The sequence below is a fragment of the Cataglyphis hispanica genome, chromosome 3, assembly GCF_021464435.1.
Source record: "Cataglyphis hispanica isolate Lineage 1 chromosome 3, ULB_Chis1_1.0, whole genome shotgun sequence".
Lineage (NCBI taxonomy): Eukaryota > Metazoa > Arthropoda > Insecta > Hymenoptera > Formicidae > Cataglyphis > Cataglyphis hispanica.
In genome coordinates this window covers 7,810,592-7,838,125 of record NC_065956.1, presented here as the reverse complement: position 1 = coordinate 7,838,125, position 27,534 = coordinate 7,810,592, and the positions used below count along the sequence as shown (strand labels likewise).

The following is a 27,534-nucleotide window of genomic DNA, read 5'->3' as shown; positions in this document are numbered from 1 at the left end:
TCTTGCCGCATTCTTAGAAAATGTAGATACCGAAAATTGCGAAATTATAGAGCTACATATATCATATTTCTATCAGCTACATTCGAATATGTATAATTACTAGTGTGCACGATCAATCGCAGATCATTGGAATCGACACTCGTAATTATTTTCTTTCTCCAATGACCAATTTGTTTCCCGTTATTTTCCGCTATTTTCGTTTCAAGTCCCTTCTATAGCATTTCATTTTTCCGGCAGTTGGACAGTATCATATAAATGGAATTGATTCTCACTCGTAATCACTAAACCGGACTCACGTTACCAATTAGAGGCCGACACCTTTCACGCTTCTTCTCTGACGGGAAGCAACCGCTCTTAATAGGTATCAGGCCTTACATCACTCGACATTGATAGGTATCGGTGCTTTAAACTTGTTACCTACTTTCGCGCAAATTTGAAAAGGGAAGAAAATTTTTAAATTGGAAAAAATTGTGCGATAAATTAGTAAAAAGTTTGGAAACTATTTTCGACAATATTCCACGAGAGAACGAATAAAACCAAAAATTTTATTTGTTATCAGTGAATTTAAATTTATATTATTTAGTATCGGAAAATGGAAGAAAAAATTTTAAAATTTATAAGGACTTTTTTCTCTTTATTTACGAGTACATTTTACGCGAAAATTTTTACAAATTTTTGATATTTATCGTGGATGAAATAATTTATTTGCATGATAACTTTATGCTCGGCTATCGAAATATCAAAATGATACAGCGCGCGTTGTAAATTTTAAGTTAATTGAGATTTATCGATGGATTAATTTTCTCGAATCACAATCAAAATCCCGCTTTTATTTTCTTGAGTTTATAAAGGATTACGCGCAATGTATCTTATGCGCATAAAACGCACAATAACGTGTTGTAATCGATAATCCTTGCATCTCTAGTGCTGCACTTCGTACACAGAAGCATCATCATTATCTATTGTTTCTTCTCTTTCAGCAGATATGATAGTTATGATAGTGTTATAAATGATTATGCTATGTAACCTAATGAATGTTTCGTAGAGTTGAAATTGTTATATTGAAAGTTAGCTCTTGAGATTACGAATTTTTCATACATATCACTAAAATCAAGCACTTAATACGAACTTTATTAGTCTATCCGTTACACGTGAAATTCTTCTCCATGGCGGCACGTGTCATCGGCAATCGTCGTGTAAGACCGTCGTGTAGTGGCTATTTCCGCTACTACGTCGTGCTATTTCTATCGTCCGCGCTTCGGGGGTACACGGACTTTGAAATTGATGTTTGTCCTCGTCACATCGGCTTCCCATTGACGTCCTAAAATAAATCACCAATCGACGTAACTGCCGACGGATACATCGACTGGATGCGTCTTCGTTTTTAAATCAGACATCTTGTAAAGCAGCTCTAGCCGTGAGCGACTTTTACGTCTTCTATAAGTGGATTATTTAATAATTAATTTTAGAAACACCAGAAATGTTGAAGTATTCCGCGAAATAACTTTCAAGAGGATTAATTACACTTCTGTTAAAAATTTTTTGTATTGCATATTACATTCTACATACAGCGAAACTAAGCGTGATGACAATGGAGAATGATCGCGCGATCTTGTGAAAAGAAGCGTCTCACCAAGTTGATTCTTCAGCGTCCTTTCGGCATCTTATTGTAACGATGCGTACAGTTTTATATTTATTTGACATTTTCTTACTTATCGAAAACAAAATTATGTACAATATTTTAGAAATATTATTGAGGTATCATAAGTATGCTTGCGCTACTTATCAACCAAAACTTTCTAGGACAAGAAATCTTTGATATGTTAGCAAGAATTAAAAATTAGTGTATCAGCAATGATTTTTCCTGAAATTATCTCTCGTAGCATGTTTATTTGGATGAATGAATTTTCACAAAAGCTTGTTTCTCAAAACGATCTCTGTTCAAGCGAAATAACTTTCGCCCTTTTCGAATCCTCAAAGGGGGATTGTTCTTCCCTCATTCATTCTTAAAAGATGTCACTGAAGCGCCTGCATATAATTAATTCTCTAATTATATATGATCGCATGATACTAATTCTGACTATTCGTGGAACTTAATTGAGGTAAAAGGAAAAATTCTTATTTTACTATTTAAAAAGATATAGGCTAATCTAATTTATTTTTGAAACGCATTATTATCTTGAAAGTCATCATATGTTTTTAATATCAGTGTTTTGATGTTACTCAGGAGTTAATTAACGCGTCTGATAACTCGCCGATGTAATTCCGACGATTGTCGCTCTGACATTCATCCGAATCTCGTTTTTCCGATCTGTTTAACTATCGTGGAAACCGACGCGCACTCATCAATTGCTCGACACACTTTCGGTATCGTGTATACATAAGTTCAAGTAGAGGCTGCTAATAACGAGTAGATATTAACATACGTAGAGTATTGTAGATTATAGATATGCATTGTGTGTGTCTATTTCCATTTGGCCATTAGAACGTCAAGTCTAGTAGCCTAGCGGACACGTATATACGCCACGCGTCCACCTGATAGTCTATTAATAAGACAGCCTGCGGACCACTTTCTGGTAAACTGAAAATCTACTTGCTTAATGTAGTGCAGGAAGAGTACTGAGCATTTACAATACAATAATTGTGTGTTAAAAATTTATAGAGAGAATTATAAATATTTTACTGTATCACATTAGTACGGATCCTAGAATGGTTTTGTTATATACAAATTTTTTTAGATCAATATATGAGTATTTTAATCTTAATCTAAATCTAGCAATTTACGTAGTAATCTGATAATTTCTTCTTTCTATGATTTCTATATCATGTAGATGTGGAAGTTATTGAAATAGAGGCGCAGTATAATTTTTCGTTGTGCTGTCGAAAAGTATATTAACGGCATACGACTTTGATTATTGCAGATCGCTGCCGAAACTCAGCAGCCAGGACGAGGATGGGACGAATCCCCACACCCAATACACAGGCGTCACACATTTCGAGCCCATACCGCACGATCATGATTTCTGTGAGAGGGTCGTCATCAACGTAAGTTTTAACGTTTAATGAACTTTAATTCCGAAACTTCCCACTTTATGGACTGTTGATTTATGATAATCTCTCTGCCAAAAGACTTACAGACAGGATTTCATCGTTGTATAGGAGTATATCGTCGTTTTGTATCGCTTAGATTAAAGAATTCTCTCGAGGCAGAGATTATTATAGATAAAAGTTTTTGACTCCTTGTAATTCTTGGTGACACCGATTCTTGGAACGAAAAATTTTCGATTCCAAATACCAAAAAAGTTTTGTCTTCGCGAAAGCCTGGCGCCACGGATCCTTAATCTCGCGAAATTCTTGGCGCCATAAATCTATAAATTCGATGCTTTTTAAAGCGAAGGCGATAAAATATTGCCGATATCTCAAATATAAATATAGTTCCATTTAAATATTGCTTTCTCCATCCGTTCTTTCTCGTTTAATCGCGTTTCTGCCCTTTTTTATCGCTACAATCACTAGAATTATTTACATAATGTCGTTCTCATATAGGTAACATATAGGTAACTAATCCGATTCAGTATTCGCACATTCGTTCTTCTTTTCGAAGAGGTGAGATTATCTCAAGACATGAAGTGACCTACAGACCGCGTTTTGGCGGCCTCCCAAGTTCGTCTTGGAATCGGGGGCGATATAGCATCAAGGTCGTATTGTATGAACGGAATTATCTGTCCTCGCGGATGACACGACTGCATTGCGCCAATTACAGCAATCGGTTCGATCAATGTGTCTTACTTCTTTTTTTTTTTTTACTCTTCTTTCCGCCTCGATGTGGGCACAAAAACTCAGTAGAGGTCAAAGCACGCTGCGCGATGCGTGGGTTGAGCGTGTAGGTATCATGAGATCGATGTGTAACGTGCACACACATAGAAAACCTTTGAGAACTAACACATGCTTTTATTTCTGTTCTCAGTAAAAAGCAAAATGTTAAGAGACGTACTTGAAGATTATCTGAAAAATCTTTCTATTTCTAAAAGATGCATTTAATGTTTAGAAGTATATTGTTCTTTTACAATGAATTTATTTTATCCTCTTATCTTTTGCTCAACTGTCAACTTCTATCTGTGAGATTCTTTCGACAAAATAAAAATATTTTGTTATTGAAATCACATTTGCCACTTCTTTTTTTCTCTCTTCTCTATTTTCATTGGTTTCTTCTTTTTCTTTCTTTTTTGACCATTTTGTCGTGATGAAGCTTGTGTTTTCCTCGAGTATATATTCAGTTCTTGGCGAGAGTGAGAAATGTTAATCGAGTTGCTATAGTTAAACCGAAAAATACTGGAATTTTACATATTCTCTTTAAAAGAAAATAAGAAACCGCGACGTTTTGTCAAGAAAAATTAGTTTTATAGTTTGAGAATGATTATCGGTCACTCTCGGATACAATTCTAATCTCTTTAAATTCATTAATTTTTATAAACTATTTGTTAAAACATGTCGCTTGCAAATCCCAAGTTTTGTAGCTTCTTAATAATAGAAGATTGTTAATTTAATGTATCTTTTCTATTATAAATTAATCTTTAACTTTAAAAATATTTTATATTAAAATATTTAATTTCATAAATATTCTATTTGTACACTAGAAAAAAAATATTGATTTCACTAAATCCGTTCAACTAATTATTATTTTATTAATTCAAATATTTAAGTACTTAAGTCAAATACGACATATTAAATCTAACATGATATATATTTGACTTAAATACTTAAATATTAAAATTAACAGAATGGTAATTAGTTGGAATTTAGTCAAATCAACAATATTTTTTCAGTATATAAATATTATAAATTTTATAAAAAATTTTTTACAAATCATTGCACAAATCTTTAATAAATATTTTATATTAGTGTTTAATTTACGATTTAATAAACGCATTGAGTTTTTGACGAAATTGGTTTGATTGAATTATAGATTTCTCTTTAAAATATTGAAAATCTTAACGAGAATTACCTAGCTACTCAACATAAGATAACAACGCTACGTGGTCTACTCGATCGAAATGATAATCTCCGATAATACGTTAGTCCCTTTGTGACGAGCAGCTCCTACAACCCACCCGCGTCCCAATTAACCGCTTGAGCGGCGCGCCCCACCCTGCGCGGCGCCACTGTACTAATAATCGATTGCTGCGATCGACAGGTGAGCGGGCTACGGTTTGAGACACAGCTGCGTACGCTGAACCAATTTCCGGACACGCTGCTCGGCGATCCGACACGGCGGCTTCGATACTTCGATCCGCTACGCAACGAATATTTCTTCGATCGGAATCGACCTTCCTTCGATGCTATACTCTACTACTATCAGAGCGGCGGCCGTTTACGCCGCCCGGTCAACGTCCCGCTTGATGTCTTCTCCGAAGAGATCAAGTTCTACGAGCTGGGCGAGTTGGCGACTAATAAGTTCAGGTACGAGGACAACTTCTTTTGAATTGCTGTACATGAGCAATTTTGCTTACGAACAGAGATTCTTGTTTTTACACAAATCTACAAGACTTTCAAATCCACGATTATTAACAATAATTATTTCAGATCCCTACATTCATAGTTTTTTATCCTATTTATGTATCACATGTACTACACCTAATAATCCTTATACTTACACTTAGGAATTCTTTGACTAATTTAGAAATGGATTTGTTCTTGAAAATTTCTCGCATGATGACATAGCTGTGCAATTTCACACGTCTTTGTTTCTTTAGATCTTATTGTTAGTTACAATCCTGTAATCTAAGCCTTGCTCCAGCAAGGTTACTCTCAAAGAGCCTTTACAAACATTTTATAACTTAAATACAAGTAGAAGATTTACAGAGAATAACTTTGTGAGATTAACGAAGCAATGACTAACCAAACAGGGAAGACGAAGGCTTCATCAAGGAGGAGGAAAAGCCGCTGCCGTCGCACGAGTTTCAGAGGAAGGTCTGGCTGTTGTTTGAGTATCCGGAGAGCTCGCAAGGCGCCAGGGTGGTTGCCATAATCTCCGTGTTCGTCATCCTCCTGTCAATCGTGATCTTCTGCCTGGAGACGCTGCCCGAGTTCAAGCACTACAAGGTCTTCAACACGACGACGAACGGCACGAAGATCGAGGAGGACGAAGTGCCGGACATCACGGACCCGTTCTTCCTAATAGAGACTATTTGTATCATCTGGTTCACATTCGAGTTAATAGTGCGCTTCCTCGCCTGCCCAAACAAATTCAACTTCTTCCGTGACGTAATGAACATCATCGATATCATCGCGATCATTCCGTACTTCATCACCCTCGCCACAGTGGTGGCCGAGGAGGAGGACACGCTTAATCTACCTAAGGCGCCAGTGAGCCCGCAGGACAAGAGTACGAACCAAGCGATGTCCCTGGCGATCCTCAGGGTGATCAGGCTGGTCAGAGTGTTCCGGATATTCAAGTTATCTAGGCATAGTAAAGGCCTCCAAATCCTCGGGCGGACCCTCAAGGCCTCCATGAGGGAACTTGGATTGCTCATCTTTTTCCTCTTCATTGGTAAGTTCGATTATGGATTATTTCAAATAGTATTAGTAATAATAATATGACCAAAATATAACGATTTTTTATCAATCAGATATATGAATCTAGATTTTTCTCATATTGAGAGTACAAGCTGTGTAATAATATACTATACAATTTAGATGTATTTATCCAAATTGCATTGACATTTACAGTTGTACATTTACTTAACACTAAGTGATATGCATGCCAATTTTCTCATTATCGATATCATTAGTTATACGATTAATTAAAAATATGTCAATGAGAACTTTATCGGATATATGCATGAAATGTAATTTAAGTAATATACATATTTGAACACTTTCTTAAATTTATGTTATTTTAAAAATGTATGAGAGGGTTATAAATTAAATAAAAACAGGACGTAGAAAGGGGAAAGGGGGGAGAAGAAAAATATAGATAGACGAATGACGCATTGAGAAGAATAAGAACAAAAGCATTTAACAGAAATCGCGCGAGATCGAGGTGATCGGGCTTTTGCTATTCTAGTTTGCCTTATGTAACACATATCGTATGCAAATGCTTCGGAGTTTGGAACTGTTTCACGGAGGACCTTGGAATTACCATGAATGACAAAGTCATCGCGAACAACTATAGATCTGTTTTTATTGTCTGAAAAAATTTATGACATTTTTGCATCTCCCCTTTCCTCGGGTATATCTAATCTTATTTCTCTCGTTTATATGTATGCACCAATCCCAGAATGAATGAGAACATGAAATTTAGCAAGTTTTTTTGTAAATTCGAACTCATGGATACTTTATACTTTATGGATCTCTTTATACATGAGAATAATTACCTATAGAATTTTTTACACAAATACAAGCAGACTTAATGCAAATTACATGCAAGAAAAATCAATGAAAAAAGTTTGTTCCCCTAACTACGCGATTTATTGATGCTAAAGATAAACTATCGACACGGTGTTGTTTTCGCGAAGTCGCTTTTAAATCAATAATTTTCCGAATGTTTTCCTCTACGCTGACCTCGGAGACATTTGAAACATCGTTTCGAAATCTATGTTTCTTGGTAATCGTTTCTACGCGAATACTCGTCGCCCGTTAAAAGGAACGAGCAAACGAGATTTATGATGTCGTTTGTCTATTGAGTACAGTCAGTAACTTTCGGAAGCCGAAATCTTCGTCGAACTGTTCGCGTCACAATGGCTTTCGAAAGGGGAATATGCAAGATAGGATGTAGATGAGATAGATGGTAGAGATTTTAGAGACTATAGTAATTTTAAATTGCCACACATTTTTGTTATAGAAAGTTGCTGAAAGTAGAAACGAATTAAAAGTTTAGAGAGTCCAGTTTTAAGCGTTTAAAAATAGAATACACGGTACACGACACTGTTTGCTTTTACATTTTACAGATAAATGTAATTTCGATAATATTCATTTGATAATATTGCGTTATCGATATTCTAACTTTTAACTGATGTTATGTTAAAGTATTTATTTTTTTATTGAAATCGATTATATTGTATAAAATTATCACAATGTAATTATTTATTTTTTATCATACTGACATAATGACATAATTGTAATTTTTTTTACATTTTTTTACTAATTTTTTAAATATTTATTTGGATAATTGCGTTAATGCATATATCACCAACGAAATTTATTTATACTTTTTTAAGCTTAACTAATATAATGAAAAATAATTATAACAATTCAAGAATTATTTTTCTAAATGAGATATTATCTTATTTAAAGTATTCTACTACAAGTACAAGTTCGTCTACACTTAACTCTCTTAAGCTCTTTCAAGGATAAGATCTTCTACAGCCGACAGCTAAGCTCTCAGCCTTATGCGGACGAAGAAAACCCCCGTCATCGAATATGCCAACAATAAGACAATGAGTATTGCGCAAGCTTCAGAAATTTTTTCCCCACAACTGGACGACGAATCGCAAGCGTCTTAGTCGAAGAAATCGTCGGAACCTAGTTGATTCTAGTTGTAGAACGTTTCAGATGCAATCGCGAGATTTATCCAGATTAGGATGATCCCAGTAATTATGCCGTAACATATCCAACGTATATATTATCACATCTGAACAGACCAGGTGCGATCAATCGATCACCTGGATGACCGCGTGGGCGATTCCAGACTGGAGCCTCTTAATCAGAAGATCGCACAGATCGGACGATCCTAGTGGTCGGATTCCGCGTCCGCGGAACGTGTCAACATATGCGACAAGTGCGGATGATGACGTACATCGTCTTGACTCGTGTCTTCCTCTTGTGTTCGTTGCAGGTGTGGTGCTGTTCTCGTCAGCAGTCTACTTCGCGGAGGCCGGCACGCAGGACAGCTTCTTCAAATCGATACCGGACGCGTTCTGGTGGGCGGTGGTCACGATGACGACCGTGGGCTACGGCGATATGAGGTACAGAGCCACCGGGGGCGTTAAACCCACTGAACCGGTGTTTTCTTCCTTGCATTGCAGGTGTGGTGCTATTCTCGTCGGCGGTATACTTCGCGGAGGCCGGCTCCGAGAATTCGTTCTTCAAATCCATTCCGGACGCGTTCTGGTGGGCCGTTGTCACGATGACGACCGTGGGCTATGGTGACATGACGTATGATGTACTCACTTTCACTTAAGACTCTAGTTAATGCCCGCAAAACAATAACGATCAGGTCATCGAAAGAGAGAGAGAGAGAGAGAGAGAGAGAGAGAGCGAAAGAGAGAGAGAGAGAAAGAGAAATCTAAAGAACTCACGCAGCTCCTTGGCCTTGATTTATTTTAACATCTCTTTGAAGTTGCACCAACATCTATTAAACATTTAAATATTTTCTTGATTGAAAATTGAAATTAAAATTAAAATACTTTAATGATAATTTGAGTGATAAATTTAAAAAGAAAATTTATAAATTTGGAAAAGTATGCAATTCCTTGAATAACTTGTATATTAATTAGTATTGTAACAGTCATTTAATTGTATTCAAAGATGAGAATTAATCGAGACTGGTGATAAATATTAAAAAATTTAGAGATTTAGAAAAGTATGCAATTCCTTGAATAATTAAATATTAATTAGTATTGAAAGAGTCATGTAATTGTATTTAAAGATGAGAATTAATCGAAATTGTTGGTGCAATCACATTTTTTTCCTATCTTTGTCTTTCCTTCCAGTTAGCATGAGTTACTCGAACTAATTATTTTACTTATTGCCATATTGTTCTGTTTAAATTTGTGATGACGACATATTTAAATGCGACTAAGTTGTTTTTGATGAGTAAGAGTTATATAATGTTCTTACTTTATACGGGAATAAAATTTCATATAAAAAATTAATCACAATTAATCCAATTATTATTTGACAATTATTTGTCCAAATTTACGTAAAATTTTGTCTGGATTATAGTCGAAATTTAATTGTTATCTTAACGTGCCATTAAGCTATTTGTGTAAGATTTGGGAATTAAAGTTTGCACACATGAATACCAATTGTTTTTTCACCGTTGAATTAATAAAACTGATGATGTTTTTTTCAATCAATTCTCTATTCATCTTTTAATATTATTTGCACGCTCATTAATCAAAGCTGACACATGTTTTATGCGTTGCATCCTTGATTTCATATATATAATATACATCTTTTTTGCCTGACAATGAGATCCTTTAGATTATTTTAGATATTTATAGATTCCAAATTCTCTCTTGAATTTCACAATGATTTAATATTATGATGTCTCTGGGGCAAAGACATGTTATGATAAACTTTTTATATTATTATACTAAATTTGGCTCAATCACGATTAGAAAATCTTAAATATCGCGAAAAAGAAATATAATTTCTCTAATTACATGATCCACAATTATATGCATTTTTAGCATTCTAATAAATGTAAATTGCATTTCACACTTTGTTTCATACATCATCCCTCTAAATACTTACACTTATTTTATATCTTTTACATGTCAGATACACATCAGTATTCTGTTATTATTGTTTGTTCTACGGATTCATAAATTCAATAATTATTTGTTAAATTTGAGAAAACCGATTCCCTTTTAATAGTAATTTTGAAAGAAAAGTAAGCAAATATTTTGTTAAATAATTATGACTTTAAACTTATCGAAAATGAATCATGAAACGTCGAAATGGGAATTATACATATGCCGAAATTTCTTGAAGCTATTACATGGTAGCATTTCGAATGTATAAAATTAGAGTTGGATCATCGACAGCAGTAATTCTTGACGCTCGTAAAAACTTTGGCGGCGTCTATTGTTTCTACTGCGCATTATATATTCGCTATGCCACTTGCAACTGCTTGAACATGGCTCTCAAGAATTGCGGAACGTTTAAAAGTGTCTACTATATCCACTCGTTTAATTTTCACGCCCAATGAAATTCTCGTCTGAGTCATAGATTTTATAAAGCTCGAAAGCATATACTGTTTGTTCTAAAAACAAGTTACGAAAAAATATTATTTGATAATTGTGTTTAAAATTTAATTTGAAATATTTTCATTAAAAATATGGAGCAGTTTATATTGCTGCTTTGCAATAATGGGAAAAAGCTTAGCTTACTCTTAATTTTCTACCTTCATTGGGAAAAAAATCGCTGTCGTGTCGCGGCCTAGGAGGTCTCTTAGGCGATTGTCTACCGTAAATCAATAAGTGTCCTCAGACACGGAACCGCCCTGAAACAAAAGGAAAAATCACGGAGAGATTTGAAGCCGCCACGCAACACACTCACATATCGATCGATGCACACCCGCGAAATGCGCGCTACCGCGAGGTGTCCGGCTATTCCACTTCCGATGACCTTTGCACGACGTGGTTTGTTGAACTCGCGCTATAGATGATCAATATTGTTTGCAAGATTATGACACTTGCTCTTTGCACGCTGTCGATTGCGGTCTAGAAAGAGTTGAAGTATTGAATTAATAATAAAATGTAGAAATATACTTGGAAAATGTATTCGTTTGTCCTCGCAACATTTAATATGTTTATATCATTGTTGATGTATAGAAAAATGTCAAGGCACGCGAAACCACCGATCCAATATATCTTTGTTTATTTTATTAGAAGTAATTCGATGACGCGAACGAGATGGTATGATCGACTTTGCGCAGAAGCGAGCGCCGCTTGCCCCACCGAATGATCACTGAACGACATCGACCCGTGTGGCTCACGCATGATATATTTGCTGGCGTGAAAGAAGGGTGATTATTGTGGCCGGTTTTGAGGCTTATTTCTTTACGGTTCAAACGGAATCTTGAACGTAAATGGACAGAACATAAGATTTTTTTTAACAGAGCTCGACAGACAGGAATCGACTTTTATTTTTTTTTTTTTCGTTTATAGATACATTCTAATAACGTGTAAGGAAAATTACATTACTTTAACACATAGAGAAATGATCGTCAATATTATTTTAACTTTGTACGTTAAAAAAAAAAAACGATAAAAAAGAGGGTTTTTTCCAAAAAAAGATTCCCATCCCTGGTCTTGTGAACTCCGACCTATCGAATTGACCGATTCACGCATCCTTAAGCTTCTTATTTATTCAGAGCTTTGGTTTCATTTAAATTCACTTATCCGCATCATCATCTCATCGAAACTTTACTCCTCCTTTATTCCATAATGTGGTTCTACAGATTCTTGCGTGTGCTCTCTGAAAAAGGGTCTCCCGAGATTTTTAATCTTGCAAGATTTCTTGATGAGAAGGATCGATGCATGCATTCTTGCCTGACGATTGTCCAGCATGCGATTGCCCACGCAGACTATTATCATTACAATATATAGTCACAATTATTATAGCAAACATTATTTTCTTGCTCGATCTCATTTCTTCTCATAACTACGCTAGCGTCATTATGATCACCATGGTCATGGATCACGAAGGCCTATAGTACAACAATACTTAGCGGGAACAATCTCTTTTTTATAACTCGTGCTTTTATCATTTTAATGACTGCTCACTTTAATGAAGGCGAGTGTTGCACAGACGTAGGCGAGTTGTCCGTTCATTTACGAATTTGCTATATCAATATTTAAATAATGAAAACGAAAAGTTGACGTTTAATTACTTCGAGATTAACCGGCAATAATCACAAATTTGCTCCCTTAATCTAACTGACTTTATAATCGGTAAGAAAACACATCTATTTTGTAGACGTTTTGTGTATGTGTGTAAAACACTTTAATGCTAATCTCTAATCAATAATAGAAAAGTGATTGTTATTTCGTCGGTCAAATTGATTATCAATTAGACTGAAAGTTATCAAAACTGTTAAAATGACAACAAAATTATATGCGAGGAAAAGTATAAACAAGTTGAAAAACAAGCTTTTCGTTCGTACTTACATTCGTACGTGTTTGAATAATATATCATTGACATTTGAGTATATTTGGCTCAATCAATTTGTACGATGAGCGAGAATTTTTATTGAACTTACGACTCACACGTAATTTAATTGGCGCCTTGTCGTAAATGCCTGTTCAGAAAAAGCGAGAAAAGCCTAGAGTTAATTAATAACACCAGAATGTTAAATTAAATGTGAAAATAAAGGCAAATATATTTTTCTTTATTTTATTAAATATATATTTGCATAAAAAAAAATATTTTTTAAATTTTTCTTTAAAGTATAATTAATAACATAATAATTTTTTGCAATTGTTTAATTGTAACAATTCTCTGTAGAGCATTACATGCATACAGCGATTAAAGTAAATTATTAGAGCGATAATATATACAATGTTATTAATTAATGTTATTTCTGTAATATCGTATCATCTGATACTGTAGAAGAATGTTAAGCTATTTTTATCCAAGCCACTAATAATTTTTCGTGCCTCTTCAATGCACAACGAGTAATTATTCGATATATTTTGCGAATGCCTGTGAAAGGAAAAAACTACACTCATTATCAATTGTTCTTCTCAAAAACTCAAAGATGATTTGCTTGCCTTTGCTGTGCATCATCGAACATATTGTTCTGGCCTCACTATAACCAGTAACCGAGTGCGACTATATAAAAATTGACCGATTAAGCTCGATGTATAAATTTTAAAGAAATAGAATAGCACAGGTTGCTGCATCATTCTCAGTGAGCCAGTAGCGCAACGTGCTTTTTTCAGCACGCATTACAAAGAAGCCAACGAGTCCTTACGTTAGTCCCGTAGTCTAGCCTAGAGTGCTCGCTTATAGACACGCGTCACGCGCCGCTATATTTATATACGATTGAGAACGTATAGAATTAATCACGTAGCGTTGGTTGAATGGAAAATTGAGATTATTAGTTGGAAAATTACCGAAAGATATTGAGACAGCTGACTTTGCTCGGTCGCAGGTCTATCGACAAAATGAAATGTTCATTTAGATTAGTTAGCTGTATGTGCAGGCGATATGGTTCATGTGATACATGTCCACCTCGTTTAACATTCCGCCAACGCATGTGGACAATATTATAGGAGCCTCCAATACCGCATATAAGTAGCGCCACACTCGAAAAACACGGCAGATTCACACAAGATAGAAACACCACACCTAGCACCAAAAATTGAAGTTTGCGTTCGTGCTCTCTAAATTGTCGTATGTATCTAGGACGCGGCATCTGATACCGGTATCTTTTCTGATTTTGTTATAGGCCCGTGGGAGTCTGGGGAAAGATCGTGGGCTCATTATGCGCGATTGCCGGTGTCCTGACGATCGCTCTACCCGTCCCCGTTATCGTCTCCAACTTCAATTACTTCTATCATCGTGAGACTGACCAGGAAGAGATGCAGTCGCAGAATTTCAATCATGTGACCAGCTGTCCATATCTTCCTGGCACTTTAGGTACGCCGTAATGTTTCTTCATGAGATGTAGATTATCGATCTAAGAACTAGTGATAATAAATTGGAATTATAGATAATATAGAATAAAGATTTATGAGAAAATTGCGTTATGTGTTTTTCAGGTCTGAAGAAGATCTCGATGTCGGAATCCTCGTCGGATATAATGGAACTGGAGGAGGGTACTTTGTTTACTCATCCAGAGATAACGAAGAAGTCAAATTGCAACCCTCGCCACAATAACAATATCAATCCAGCCTGCATGAGCATCGAGACTGACGTTTGACTACTAGGTATTGCAGATTTAACTTGCGCATATGTTATACTTGACGAAATATCGGTAAACATTTGATTGATAGTTTTATTTTCACTCTACGCTATTGATTACAGTGAAGGAGATGGTGGCAGCGTGGTGGCCGTTGCTGAGCCAGTTGTCAAAGACCAACTGCAGCTTCCTGCGGTACCTGACGTAGGCCTCCTTCACACCTCGTCATAACCGTAACGGCTGGTGCCAGCGTCACATCTCACCAGCCTGTCCAATCAGATCCGTCAGGGGCGCCTCAGGTCAAGATTGCGAGAGGTTACCAAGGATCACGCAATTCTCCGGGAAGTCGATCGGGTGCTTCCTTCATCCGTGATGAGAAACGGGGATGAGAGATGGAATAGACCCAAAATGTCCGAGCAGCAAGAACGAATCTATCCCCTTTCTCGAGACGTCATCATCTCTCTCGCCATTGCTTCAGAAGACTTGCGCCTCACGTAAGGATCTACGTGCGAACGAAGGGGACGGGATATTCCTCACTCGCGTGCCATGCAAGTACGCGTGCGGCCCGAATCCCCCACACCACCGACTCCAGTGTTCAAAACAAAAAAATAAAATAAAAAATAAAAATATAACAAATGATATCGAAAAAACATCGCGGCGTCTTCGTATAAGCGCTGTCGAGTGTCCCACCCGTCCCTGCGGGCTCCTCCGATTTCCGGTATCCGACGAGTGAAAACGGGAAGGGGGAGCCGATAGAGGCGGCAAAACAAACCGGGATCGTACCAGATAATACTATATTAATTATTATCGATACAATTAATACCGAGTAACGTACACGTAGGGCGAGGGTAAATTAACAAAGTACGTTTTATGATTATCGCGAGTGCGGATGAGGACACTTGGACGAAGACGCTGCTTGCAGAAGAGGCGAAAACTGCGGAAACGGCAAAGAGGCACGCGAAAGAAGCATCAAGGATGGAGGAACAACATTTATAGAGAGAAAGCGAGAGAAAGAAAAAAACGAGAGTGAAAGCAAGAGCGAAAGAGAGTGAGAGAAAGAGAACGAGAGCAAGAGATGAAAAATATTCCGTTTCTTTTTAGTCCTTTTTCATAAAAAACAAATAAGCTAATTTTTATATTGAGTTATCACATTACATAATGCATTAATAATGTGAGGCAATTAGGTAACAGAGTTAATTTGTCCTATTTGTTACACACATTTGCAGATACATGCGTATCTATTTACGCGTAAATAGATTACATAAGTGCCGATGAAGTTAAGGTCGAAATCGAATAGTGCCATTTCATATAAACGAAAGATTAATATATCAATGAAAAGATTAATCATAATAATTACACATTTGCGAAAATAATGACGCAAACGATTTCGATGATATCTACATGTAACTGCAAAAGTTGCTTTGCCAATGTCGGTTTATGCACCCCTGCCGCTTAAAATTTCTATAATTAAAATTATCTATATCGAATATATCCGAAGAAAAAAAAACTAGAGGCATATTGTGAAAAATCAAAATGTTACTTAAACTAAGTATCATTTATGACGAAAATTATTGATGTCAAATTATAGCACAATATTATCTTTATAATTGAATCTTTGTATTAGATATATAAAAGTGAATCAATTTGCATGCTTATATTTGAAACGAAAAATAATAGAAACTAGGCCTCAGCATTATAAGTGGCAAGGGTGTATGTTCATATGTATGGGTGGTGAATTTTAAAGAATTACAATAGATTGAATATGAAGATGATCGCGCGAGATGATACGAGAGGGATTGTAATGACAACAAGTGTCCAAAAAATCAAAACCGAAAATGTCTGCCGATGGCGCGCGTTTTTATCCAAATCATAATTTAAAATTTTTCAACGCGTTCGATTTGATATTTCTGTCTTCGATATATGCGATAGTGACTTTTCAAGAATCGTGGATGATTGCATCGAGGACAGAATAATGACTATTCGACATTAACGATGGTTAGCGTGTATAAAAGTACGCGTGTGTTAAAAATAGCTCATATATTACGTTCTTCGACTTTATCAAAGCTCAAAGATCAAAGGATTACTGTGCGATTCCTTACGGAACTAAATTTTGATTCGTCTCGGAACTGCCAGAGGTATATCCTTGATAACGAGAAGTTATAAAATGTCGAGAGAAAACATTACAATAACTCTTATAGTTTTCCTCTTCATCTGTAAACAAATTTTTAATGGAATCAGTGTTCTACAAAAGTTGTTCTTAACTCATCCGAAACAGAATGATATATTTCGGTGATCAAAGAAGTAAAATTTAGGTTATTGTTTTGAGTTTTAAGTCAGATGGCAACAGAATGTGTATCAAGCAGGAAGAGGAAGACACATTGTCAAGACAAATTACTGTTTGGAGAACGAATTGGCACGCCAATCAATCCTAATACCTAATCTCTTCCCGGAGAGATTTTCCAAATCTGTTCGTCTCAAAGTTCCACTTCTTTTAGTACGACAGAAATATGTCGCAGAATCACCCAAAACTGCCAATTTAACGCTCTCGATTTATATCACGCCAAGGAATTACTCCAGGTACATCCTGCGGAGTCAAATCGATTTAAATCCGATCAATATTCGACGTGCTGATTCGATTCAAATTCGATGAAAACCAAAGTCAAGTAGGGAGACATATCTTCACTTATGTAGAATTCAAGGATATAAGAAGGGAAGAGATATACATGCAAACGCGCAAACATACAAGGTCCTCGTTCCATCTCCCGAAGTTACCGACTTTTGATTGTTATTCGACTCGATGAAGGAAAACCGAAGCAGAGCCCAGGTGAACCTTTTCAGTATCTATTTACTTTCTATTGTATACATCGTGCATTAGTTTTCATTGATTGGCATACGTTAAAGCATTATATTGCTAATATGACATATGCTAATTTGACAAAGTTTGTATACAAAGTTTACTTAGATTACTATACTTAGTTTTGATACTGAAGGGGTTAACTAAATCTGTTTAACAAGGCACATGTGATTTAAGGCTGATACATAATGAAAAGAAAATATAGGAGCAAGAAGTAAAAAATTAGTTTGCCAATATTAACTTAAAAAACAAAGAAATAGTTGTGCAAGTAGTAACATGAAAAAATAGATATTATCGAGCAACAAAATCAATGGAGTTTAGGCTCATAATCGTCAACCATAATATAAGTAATATGGAAATATCTAAAAGAGACATTCAATTAGAGCATAGACACGATTGAGAAAAATCGAATAGAGAATATTTCGCCTTTTAAGATGGAAGTTTTGCACTGATTTAACTGATCGAAAAGGAATGTAAGATCCGCATTATTCGCGACATATATTTATTCCCGATTCGTTCGATGCACTATCCATTGTTTGTTAATAACTTAATATCAGCTTATGCTCCTTGTTCTTATATTTCATTGTGTATCGGCTGTTTTAAATATGCGATCGATTACGCAAATGGCGAAGCAATTAATTCAGAAAAAAAAAAACAAAAAAACAAAAAAAAAACAAGGAAAGAAAAGATAAATCGATTTTAATTGGTAATCTCTCTTAGAAGTAATTTTAACAAACAGCTAATCTCATTTTTTAATAGTATCACAATATCGACGATGATGAAATTTTAGAGTTCACGAAATGAAAGAGATTGAGAAAGAGAGAGAAAGAGATAGAGAGAGTGAATGCAAGTGCATGTGTGCGCACGTGTGTGTATGTATGCGTATACATGTATATAAAAGAGAGAGAAAGATGAAAGAAGCAGAGAAATAATGGAATATATAGAGATATAACAAGATATATATTGATACAATAATTACACGGAGATTTAAGTTACACGCTTTTAATACAATACTCAGACCTCTCGCCTCGCTGATTTAGTCCGAGAAAAGAAATATAGAAATAATAAAAAAGCAAAATATAAAAAACTATGCATCAAACTACCAGCCTAGCTAAAATCGTGAAAGAAAGAGAGAGAGAGAGAGAGAGAGAGAGAGAGAGAGAGAGAGAGAGAATGTGTGAAAACAAGAGACAAAAGTGAGTAAAAAATTTGTTCTATGAACGATAAATTTATATTACTACTAAAAAATACTATTACTGTACTATCACTACTGCAACCGCTATTACTATTACTATTACTACTATTACTCTCTTATCATTACTATATTTACTATTATTATTAAATACTATTGCGCTATTACTATTACTACTACTACTGCTACTATTACAAACCGAACAAAAAAAAACACGCTATGGTGAAGTATTTAGATAACGAGAAACTACTCCGCTAGGCAGTCAGTAGCCGTTAGAGTACACGAAGATAGCCATTAGGTGGCGAATTACGACATCATCGTTGTCGCTGCGTCGGATTATTCATAATAATTGTATCAAAATTCCAAGTCTACATAGAATCGATCAAGCCAAGGCGGTTATACATAGTCGGCTGAATAAATATGAAAAATAGGCCGCCAAATAGAAAAAAAAATATTATAAAATATCAGATATACGTTGTCGTTCCGTTCGGTTTCCATCGGCAGACTTTCGTTGCCTGAAAATAAATACCAAGGATCGAGCTTTCATGACGACCTCTCAAAGATGAACACATCTTTCGATTTATCTTATTCTAAAAGTTACACGCGCGTAATTACTCATAGAGCACACAAATTAAATATTAATTAAATTACTTCCAATTTTTTTGTCTTATTTGAATAGCTCATTAAAGGAATGAAACCAAAATTAAGTTGATATCTAAAACAAAGTTTACATATGAGAAAATTTATACTATCGAACTTATTCATTCATTGAAGATTTAGAAAATCGCGATACAGAAATTGGATTTAGTTAATCATTAAAATGATCGTTAAAATTCTTTCCGCTCACTTTCCGCACGTATTTGAGGTCGTCATGCAAAAGCGAATCCTCGAAAATTCGTTGGACTTCCATTACGTTACGCCGTGTCTATTTTTAATTACGCGAAGAAAGAAAGAAAAAAAAAAACCCAAACGAGGTGTCACGGAAGTGTAACTTTCAACGTTTTCTGTTTGTGCACCGGGGCACGATAAGGCGTCTTGTAAAAGGGCACAGGACGAGCGAGCGGGAGTAGTCGCCGATGTTCCTTCTGTAAAATTAAGTCACCTGCATTCCTGGAGGAAGAGGGAAAAGAACTTTTCTCCCCTATCATCCTTTCCGCTGTGGTCTGTACGAATCGATTAACGAAGCGATTGTTGATTATCGAAGCGTTCCCTCCGTCGAGGATCCAGGAAAGAGACAGAAAAAGAGGAGAAGAGGAGAACATGAATAACGCGAATGAGAGTACGAAGGGAAAAGCGAAAGAGAACGAGTGAATGGAAGTATGTCTGAGAATGAGTGAGAGGGAGAGAAGAAAATTATCGGTAGTGAGAGAATTATGCGAGTCGAAGATGCATTCCGAAATAATTAGTTAACAATTAAAAAAAGAAGAGAAATAACTAGTATCGCTACGAAGTTAGAATTATATTTCGCTATCGCCATAAAGCGAGACGACTTGTCACTGCTAATTAATTAACGCGAAAAGGGGTCGCAAATAAGAGGAGTAAATCGGCGCGCCGTCGAGAGTTCCCTTTTTTGATCAACCAAAAGATAAATAACTAATAATAATAGTAATAATAATAACAATAATAATAACTCGTATGGTAATCAGGCTGGGTAGGATATTACGAATTATTATTCAAAGAAGATAAAGCGAGTAATTAAAAGCAATTTAGATGCCGGCGTCATTCTCGAACATCCTCCATCTTTGTCTTGATCCCTCCGTGGATCGCCACGATCGATTCTTCCTTGCTCGATTTCTCATTATACGATCAACACCACTATCGAAATATAAAATAGCAATAAGCTGCTAAAATTAGTTGCTTGATATCAAGTGAGAATAATCCAATCATGGAGATAAAAAATCGATATGTGAAAGGTAAAATCGATCGCCATGAATCCTCGCGCATTTAAAAATACGAGGGTATTAGGAATGGCACGGAGGATGCTCGAGCGCCGTCTGTGTGAATAAAAGAAAGAAGAAAATAGTAAAAAAGAAGTAATACAAGCGAGAAACAAGTACGAGCGCTCGTAGATCGAGACGACCGCTTTCAAGTGATATATTTAGGTATTATATGAGTCTCTCTCAAAACGTATTTTAAAGCGCTGCTGAAAAAAAATAATGTAATGTATAAGAATTAAAACGAACGTTTGTTATCATTCGGATAACGTTTTCGACGATTAATTTGTGCCGCGACGAGTATTACGTGTAAATGTATACAAATATATCATGTATAGGGTAAATCGTAAAGAGCAGGAAAGTTATATTTTGTTGATGAGTGTGTTTATACAGTTGAGTTTGTATAAACATTTCATTCGTTGCCGTTATTTATCTCAAACTTTTAAAATCACAATTTTGCAATAACTTGTAAAAAAAGTAACGTATTAATTTTTAATTTATTCCCTTTAACGAAATTTGAATCGGTAGAACTTTAATTCATTGAGAGATGATCGTACAACGATTTTGTAATCAGGTCTTGTATCAATTCTTCCCGGATCAAAGAAATGTGAGTGTTTCCAAATTTATTGTGGAATAATTACTACCGATACCGTACTTGACGCGAAATGCCCTATTTCACGTACATGATATATAAATATATATACACACCCGAAATATGTATATCTAATTGTAACGGATATGCCGGAACGGGAACACGGGATAAGTAAGAACCGCGAGAGGAAAGAGAATATGTGGCTCGTAAATTTGCAAAGTGGAAAGAAGTAATTCGTTTTTGCGAAGAGTAGAAAGTACTAATGTTACTATATATATTCGTACATACGCGGACACGTACACGTACACATATACAGAACATAAATACACAACGACGTACACGGATACAAGAATGACTTTCGAATAAGCTATTTAGTAGGGTAAATCTAAAAAGAAAACCGAAAAGTATATAAAAAATTTGTAATGCGAGGGCTGCACGCGGTGGCAGCCACCCCTGCCATACTAGTCGGTCAAAATCCATTTTGTGAATTAATTAAATTAATTAATTGATTGATCGAGAACTCGTTTATATAGTGTTGAGCACTGTTTTAAGTGCTTTTCATTTTTTGGCTGTGTGAAGCTTGTACTAAAGTAATTTAAAATGGGGGAAAAGTCATTTAATTATTGATTGACTTTGCGCAATCACTCTCGAAATTTCCGTAAAGCAAGAAGAAATAAATAAAAAATATATGAAAAGGAATAAATGTGAGAAAAAGAAAGAGAGAAAAAAAGAGGAAAAGAAGAGAGAATTTTGTGATGTATCGAGATCGCACTAAGCGGAAGAGAGATATAATCGAAAATAAGTGAAGAAGAAACGAAGGAAAGAGCGGCCGCAATTCATATTCGATCGCGCGTGAAGAGTTATTAATAAAATAATATTACTAAGTAAAAATAAATAAAATAAAAATTATAATAATAACGCAAATAATAAAAAAAAAACTAATGGGCATATATTAATAATATCCGATAAGTCGCACATAAATGCCACGTTTCCTTCGATACGTTACATGTATATTACATAATTCCGCATCTCCGTTTGTACGCATTTTAACAAACAGAGAGAGAAAAGAGAAAATACAAGGAGGAATAATGAGGACTAATAAGCGAATTACTACAGAGGATACATTTAAATAGCATATATAGATACCAAAGGAAAAGATAACTATATTACTCTTAACGGTACTAGCTCACACAAATATCCTGCCGAGTTGCCCCGGGTTACGCTAAGAGCCATCTGGCCCATTTTAACACAAACAAAAGATTTATTAAGTTTATAAGTGCTAAGAGAAGCTAAGCCCAACGCCTTATTCAGAATTAAACGGAAACTATGAGTAAAGAGAAGAGAAAGAGGAATGTAAGAAAAAAGGATAAGGGAGAGACAATAGTGAGAGAGAGAAGTAATAAAAAATAGGATAGAAAAATAAGAAAAAGGAGAGAGAGAGAGAGACGTAAAAAAGGTGAAAAATATAGGAGACAGAAAAGGAGAAATATAAGCTCTTATAGAGAGATTGAATATGGAGTGAAAGAAAACAGCATGTAACACATATAATCTATTTTTCGCCTGCGCCAAATAAGATCCTATGAAGATAATTATTATGATTATAAAAGGGAAAAAAGAGAAGAAACCGCTAATTTTTCTAACAAACCCGCGTATGCCGCCAGGAGACGACCGATGTCCTTGCGGCACGATTTTTTGTAAAGCCACTATTTCTATATTGCGTGACGGGGTTGCTGCAACTGCGTCGAAGATGACAGAGAAGAGAAAATTCAGCGTAAACATTTACCGATTTCAGCAAAAGAATGCACGATCGGAGGAGCGAACTGAGATATAAGATGGCCGCAATGCACGAGACTCGGCAATGAATTTACACAATTGAGGAGAGATCTGTGATATTACAATTTTCCATGAATATTTTTTGGATAATTGAATAAATTTCTTTAAAAAAAAAAAAAAAATTATTTTAGAAAAGAGAGATGAAAGCGACAGATCTTTGTAAATTCGTTGAATTTTGTTTTGCACACACATTCTATTAAAGATTTTTGCTGTCACAAACGTTTTAAATCTTTGATTCTATCAATTCGAAATTATGATTTTTTTTTTTCACCTTACGAGATTCATTATCGTGACTCGTGCATATCTTTCATCGTAGATTGAATATTGGTAGATTGAATATTGATACGGAGATCAAATTCCGTTAGGGTACCAAGGCACTCAGGGCAACGTTTAATATCGATCTTATTTGTACGTGGTGATCTAAGCTAAATTTTCGTTATACATTCATTACACTGAGTAGAAGATGCTAAATGAAAAATTCACGCGCAATATACTCAAATGCATCCGTAGCTTTTAAATGAAGTAAAGAAATAAAAGGCTGCTCTCCCGATTATTAATAATTGACTCTTTAAAAGTAATCGCGCATTTTGTAGAGGAATGAAGCTTCACAAGTTGTTATGTCACACTCGGAACTATCAGAATGTAGCAATAGATGATTTATACCGAGTACTTTCTGCGTTTTTTTTTTTCCTTTCTTTACATACGCAGATATAAATGCATAATGTGGTTTACTCGAGTTTCATACAAAGTACGCGAATAACTGAGCTAATAATAATGAAATTATTTGTGCAAATTAGAGTTGCCGTTGCTTTAGTGAGCCATTGATGATAACGAGTTACGCGAAATCGTAAGTAAAAAGATAGGAGGGGGGGGGGAGTAATGAAAGCACTAAAGGAAAAGAATTCACAAAAGCTAAACATGCGTCGAAGGGGATCACGTATGATGTAATATCGTATAACAAGCATATCCAATAATACCAACACCAAAGAATACTCGTGAGAAAAAGATGAGAAGTTTTCGAGAAACTTGGTTCGAGAAAGAGAAAATGTGATTATGAAAAATAATTATTAGAGAGAAATCCTTTTATATAGAATAAGAGAAGATTGAGTTTTTTTGTTACAAGTTGGAACACACACTGGTGCATTGTTACATATACATGAGAATTATGTTTCTTTCGTCGAATCATAAGGAAAGTCGATAGGGGCTATGTATAGGTTTTGGAGGGAGTAAGAGTGTGATATAAAAGAATCGATTTATCAATCGAAAATTCATACACCTTAAGACAAAACGATCCCTAATCACTAGCTGTGCACTAAGGACAACTACGTAGTGCTCATATATAGTCCGTTTGTTAATGTTTCAGATACTTTATTAAATGTTGATATAATATACTGCTACATTCCTTGTTTGTGTATGCCGAAACCTATTTCAAGTCTTTAACCCTTTATAGATTTCTAAATGCCTCAACACCTAATGTGATTTAAATATGCATTATTTAATGACTAATGTGTTATACAAAAGATAAAAATTAATTTTAGAGATCCATACATTTTATTTAACTAATTATATTATTAAAAAGATAAATCTCTCTCTTTCGCGCATATAATTTTCTTCACGATTTAATTCAAACACACATACACACATAACAAACAAAAAAACATACACACACGTTATAGAAGATTTAGATTATAAACTCACTAATTTCTCAGGTTATATAATTTTAAAGAAAGTATTGTTAACCCTATAAAGGGTTAAAAAATGAGTACCCTCCATCCGTGTTAGCCGATTGATTGGTCAACCGTTCAATCATTAGCGCGTATGTGAATATACAAGGTAATTCGAACAACGTGAGAACTTTGCGAGCCGATTAAATGATTCAAAAATTTTGAGACAGGCTACATGCAATCTTATGCGAATAAGTCTTACGTATGTTTTAATAAATTAATTAATTTCTCCGTCTTATTTTGAACCGTTTAAGATGCATGCAAAGTTCTTAAATCGTATTCTCGAAACACCCGCTACAGATATAGTTATAGTACTTCAAGGTATTCTCATAAAATCGAATCGACGTTTCGCGGAAAAAGATGAGAGACAAAACGGGATAAATGTAAAGAATAAATTCTAGAAGAATGAATATCAGAGCGAGAAATTATCTTGATATTGCGCAAATTTTCTTATTCTTGCAAATTAATGACATTTGTTTCTTATATGACACATTAAAAATTGTAACTTTGATTTATAATTAGAATATAATGTCAATATATTGTATTGTATGTATTTTTTTTTTCGACAGTTGATTTAAGATCAGTTTTCATAATTAATATAAGATGTGTGCGCGAATAGAGAGATATTCGATTCTGCTAATTTAATAATTCAATTTTTCGCTAATTTTGAAATTAGTATTGAGCTGTATATAACTTGCGTGATTTAACCGTTTGACTGCTAAAGTACGTATCTTCAATTTTACTTTTCATTTCTAAAATATAAACGAGAAATATATGTAATCTTGTTTTTTGTTATAAAAGAAATATCATAGACAAAGTATATTCGTTAAACATATAAAATTCAAATAATACGAACAAAATGAAATAATTTGTTGAATTTATAGTTATTAACTGTTTTGAACAATCTCATTACACATTCAAGATATATGACTCTAATTTTTGTCTTACACCGAATTCTTTAGAATCAGGCAATCACATTTAACGTTGCACAATATAAAGCATATATTTTATTATTATCAAATATTCTTACACGCGCTCAAACGGTTAATCGGAAACTCTCCGATTCGCATAACTAAAGAGTTCTTCGCTGCCAATTAATTATCGCTAATTAGAGATAGGCCGATGTCAAGCGATCGCTGATACGAAATCAAATGGGTGCTTTAAATGCGCTGAAAATTTCTCAATCGCGAAGGAAAAGAGAAATAAAATCGATTTCACACGAGTCACAAATTAATACGTATCATTTTGCTTTTCACACGAGCAATGTTGTCTCGTTCTCGTGCGAAATATTCGATGTAGGAGAATATATACTTGTATGTCGTTCCGCTAGTGTCCAATGGAGAATTTAGACTTGTTAGACCTATAAGTTCCTGGCGCTTATGGAACTTTAGAATGTACAAATCAAACCACTGTTAGCGTCTGAATGTGATTCAAGTGCGATCTTATTGCGATTACATCGTGATAATTGCGATCGAATCGATTGGGATTTAAGTGTAAACCAATTGTAATACAATTGTGGTTTGTGTTTTAATTTGATTGTGATCCGTGTGAAATCGTCTAAGAAAGGGCAAAAAAAAACATGGCAACCTCATCTCTGCTAATATGCATTCGCTAAAATATTGAAAGGATCACGAACTATCCCGAGCCTGTACAGATGGCAACATAATATCGATATTTTTTGAATGTTGATTCCTCAGTCTTCAGAGATGGCAAAGATAATATCAGTATTTTGGAAATATACGTTTCTGCCACTTTCAGCGTATTTAGCAGTAACAATAATAATGCTTTGCAAATATCAATTGACTAAAAATATCGACTTTTGCCATCTTTAAGCATATTAATATAATATCAATTATTAAGAAATATCGATAATAGCAGCAATTTTGCCACTCCAAGCCCATGATAAACACGCCATGAAAAAGCGCTCACAAATAATTTGTAACGTTTTATAAATAAATTGGCATATCAGTCTTATCAATCGCGAGAAAGAATGAAAGAAGGGAGGGTAAAGTGTGAAAGAAAAACTTTCCTTCTGAAAAAGAAAAAAATATACAAGTGTACAATTGAGCAAAAGGAAACATGTGTGAATGAGAGAAAGTATGAAAGAGAAAAAGAAAGAGAGAGGGAGAAAAATAATTCGTAAAAAAAACTCTATTATTCTCACTTCTTCATCGATGAACGCTCTGCTGGTTTGGAGCTGTAGTCATATCGTTAGTGTATAAGTCTGTATGTGACGGTGTTAATTATTGTAATATAAAAGAACAGGAGATAAATGCGCGATATAAGAGAAGAGAAGGAGAAATAACGTACTAAGTCATTACTATCACAGGAGAGGATTAACATATAGAAAGATAAAATGGAGAAAAAGATGAATGCGATATCATTTGTCTGGTATTACTGGGCATGCTTCGAAAGGATAGTTTTTTATAAGCCAAGATTCTGTTTCTCATCCCCGCAGACGCCATGACTTTCCCCCTTTATCCCCCGATTTTTAATCAATATTTTCACTATTGAGACGTAAACTTCTTTCCGTTTGTGTTACGCGAGCTGGACCGCTTTTTGCAAAAGATAGGAAGGTAAAGTAAGCACGAGTAGAGTATGTGTAAATGAAGAGCGAGAGAGAAAGAGAAAGAGAGAATCTGGGAGAACTTGAGAGGAGAGAATGTGAAAAAAAAAAGAAAAAACGAAAGAGATAATAAATAAGGATAAGAAAGGAGAGCGAGGCTTGGCGAGAAAAGAAAACGAGAAAGAGAGCCAGAGAGAGAGAGAG

The 27,534-nt window shown here is 35.1% G+C and overlaps 1 protein-coding gene and 1 long non-coding RNA gene across 7 annotated transcripts in view; one reads left to right on the top strand and one right to left on the bottom strand.

The window, feature by feature from the left end:
* The window catches only part of LOC126848243 (potassium voltage-gated channel protein Shaker), a 101,333-nt gene extending 73,820 nt beyond the window's left edge, over positions 1 to 27,513 (top strand). For 2 of the 5 annotated variants that reach the window (XM_050588993.1, XM_050588995.1), the window contains exons 2-8: positions 2,922 to 3,045; positions 5,195 to 5,460; positions 5,907 to 6,550; positions 9,027 to 9,156; positions 14,183 to 14,373; positions 14,496 to 14,663; positions 14,761 to 27,513. In XM_050588993.1, the coding sequence (XP_050444950.1) occupies positions 2,922 to 3,045; positions 5,195 to 5,460; positions 5,907 to 6,550; positions 9,027 to 9,156; positions 14,183 to 14,373; positions 14,496 to 14,656 (1,516 nt within the window). In that variant the 3' untranslated portion in view covers positions 14,657 to 14,663; positions 14,761 to 27,513. Of the gene's footprint in view, positions 1 to 2,921; positions 3,046 to 5,194; positions 5,461 to 5,906; positions 6,551 to 8,836; positions 8,967 to 9,026; positions 9,164 to 14,182; positions 14,374 to 14,495; positions 14,664 to 14,760 lie in introns of those variants that run through there. The other 3 variants (XM_050588992.1, XM_050588994.1, XR_007687230.1) reach the window with 2 other exon arrangements.
* Positions 9,026 to 11,693, bottom strand: LOC126848277 (uncharacterized). 2 transcript variants are annotated; one of them, XR_007687239.1, is made up of 5 exons: positions 11,305 to 11,693; positions 11,118 to 11,230; positions 10,727 to 10,990; positions 9,300 to 9,352; positions 9,026 to 9,185 (listed from the first exon to the last, which is right to left on the bottom strand). It is a non-coding gene; the product is annotated as an uncharacterized LOC126848277 (long non-coding RNA). The 2 variants fall into 2 exon arrangements; XR_007687240.1 differs by having other exon boundaries at positions 11,132 to 11,230.
* Positions 27,514 to 27,534: the final 21 nt, after the last annotated feature.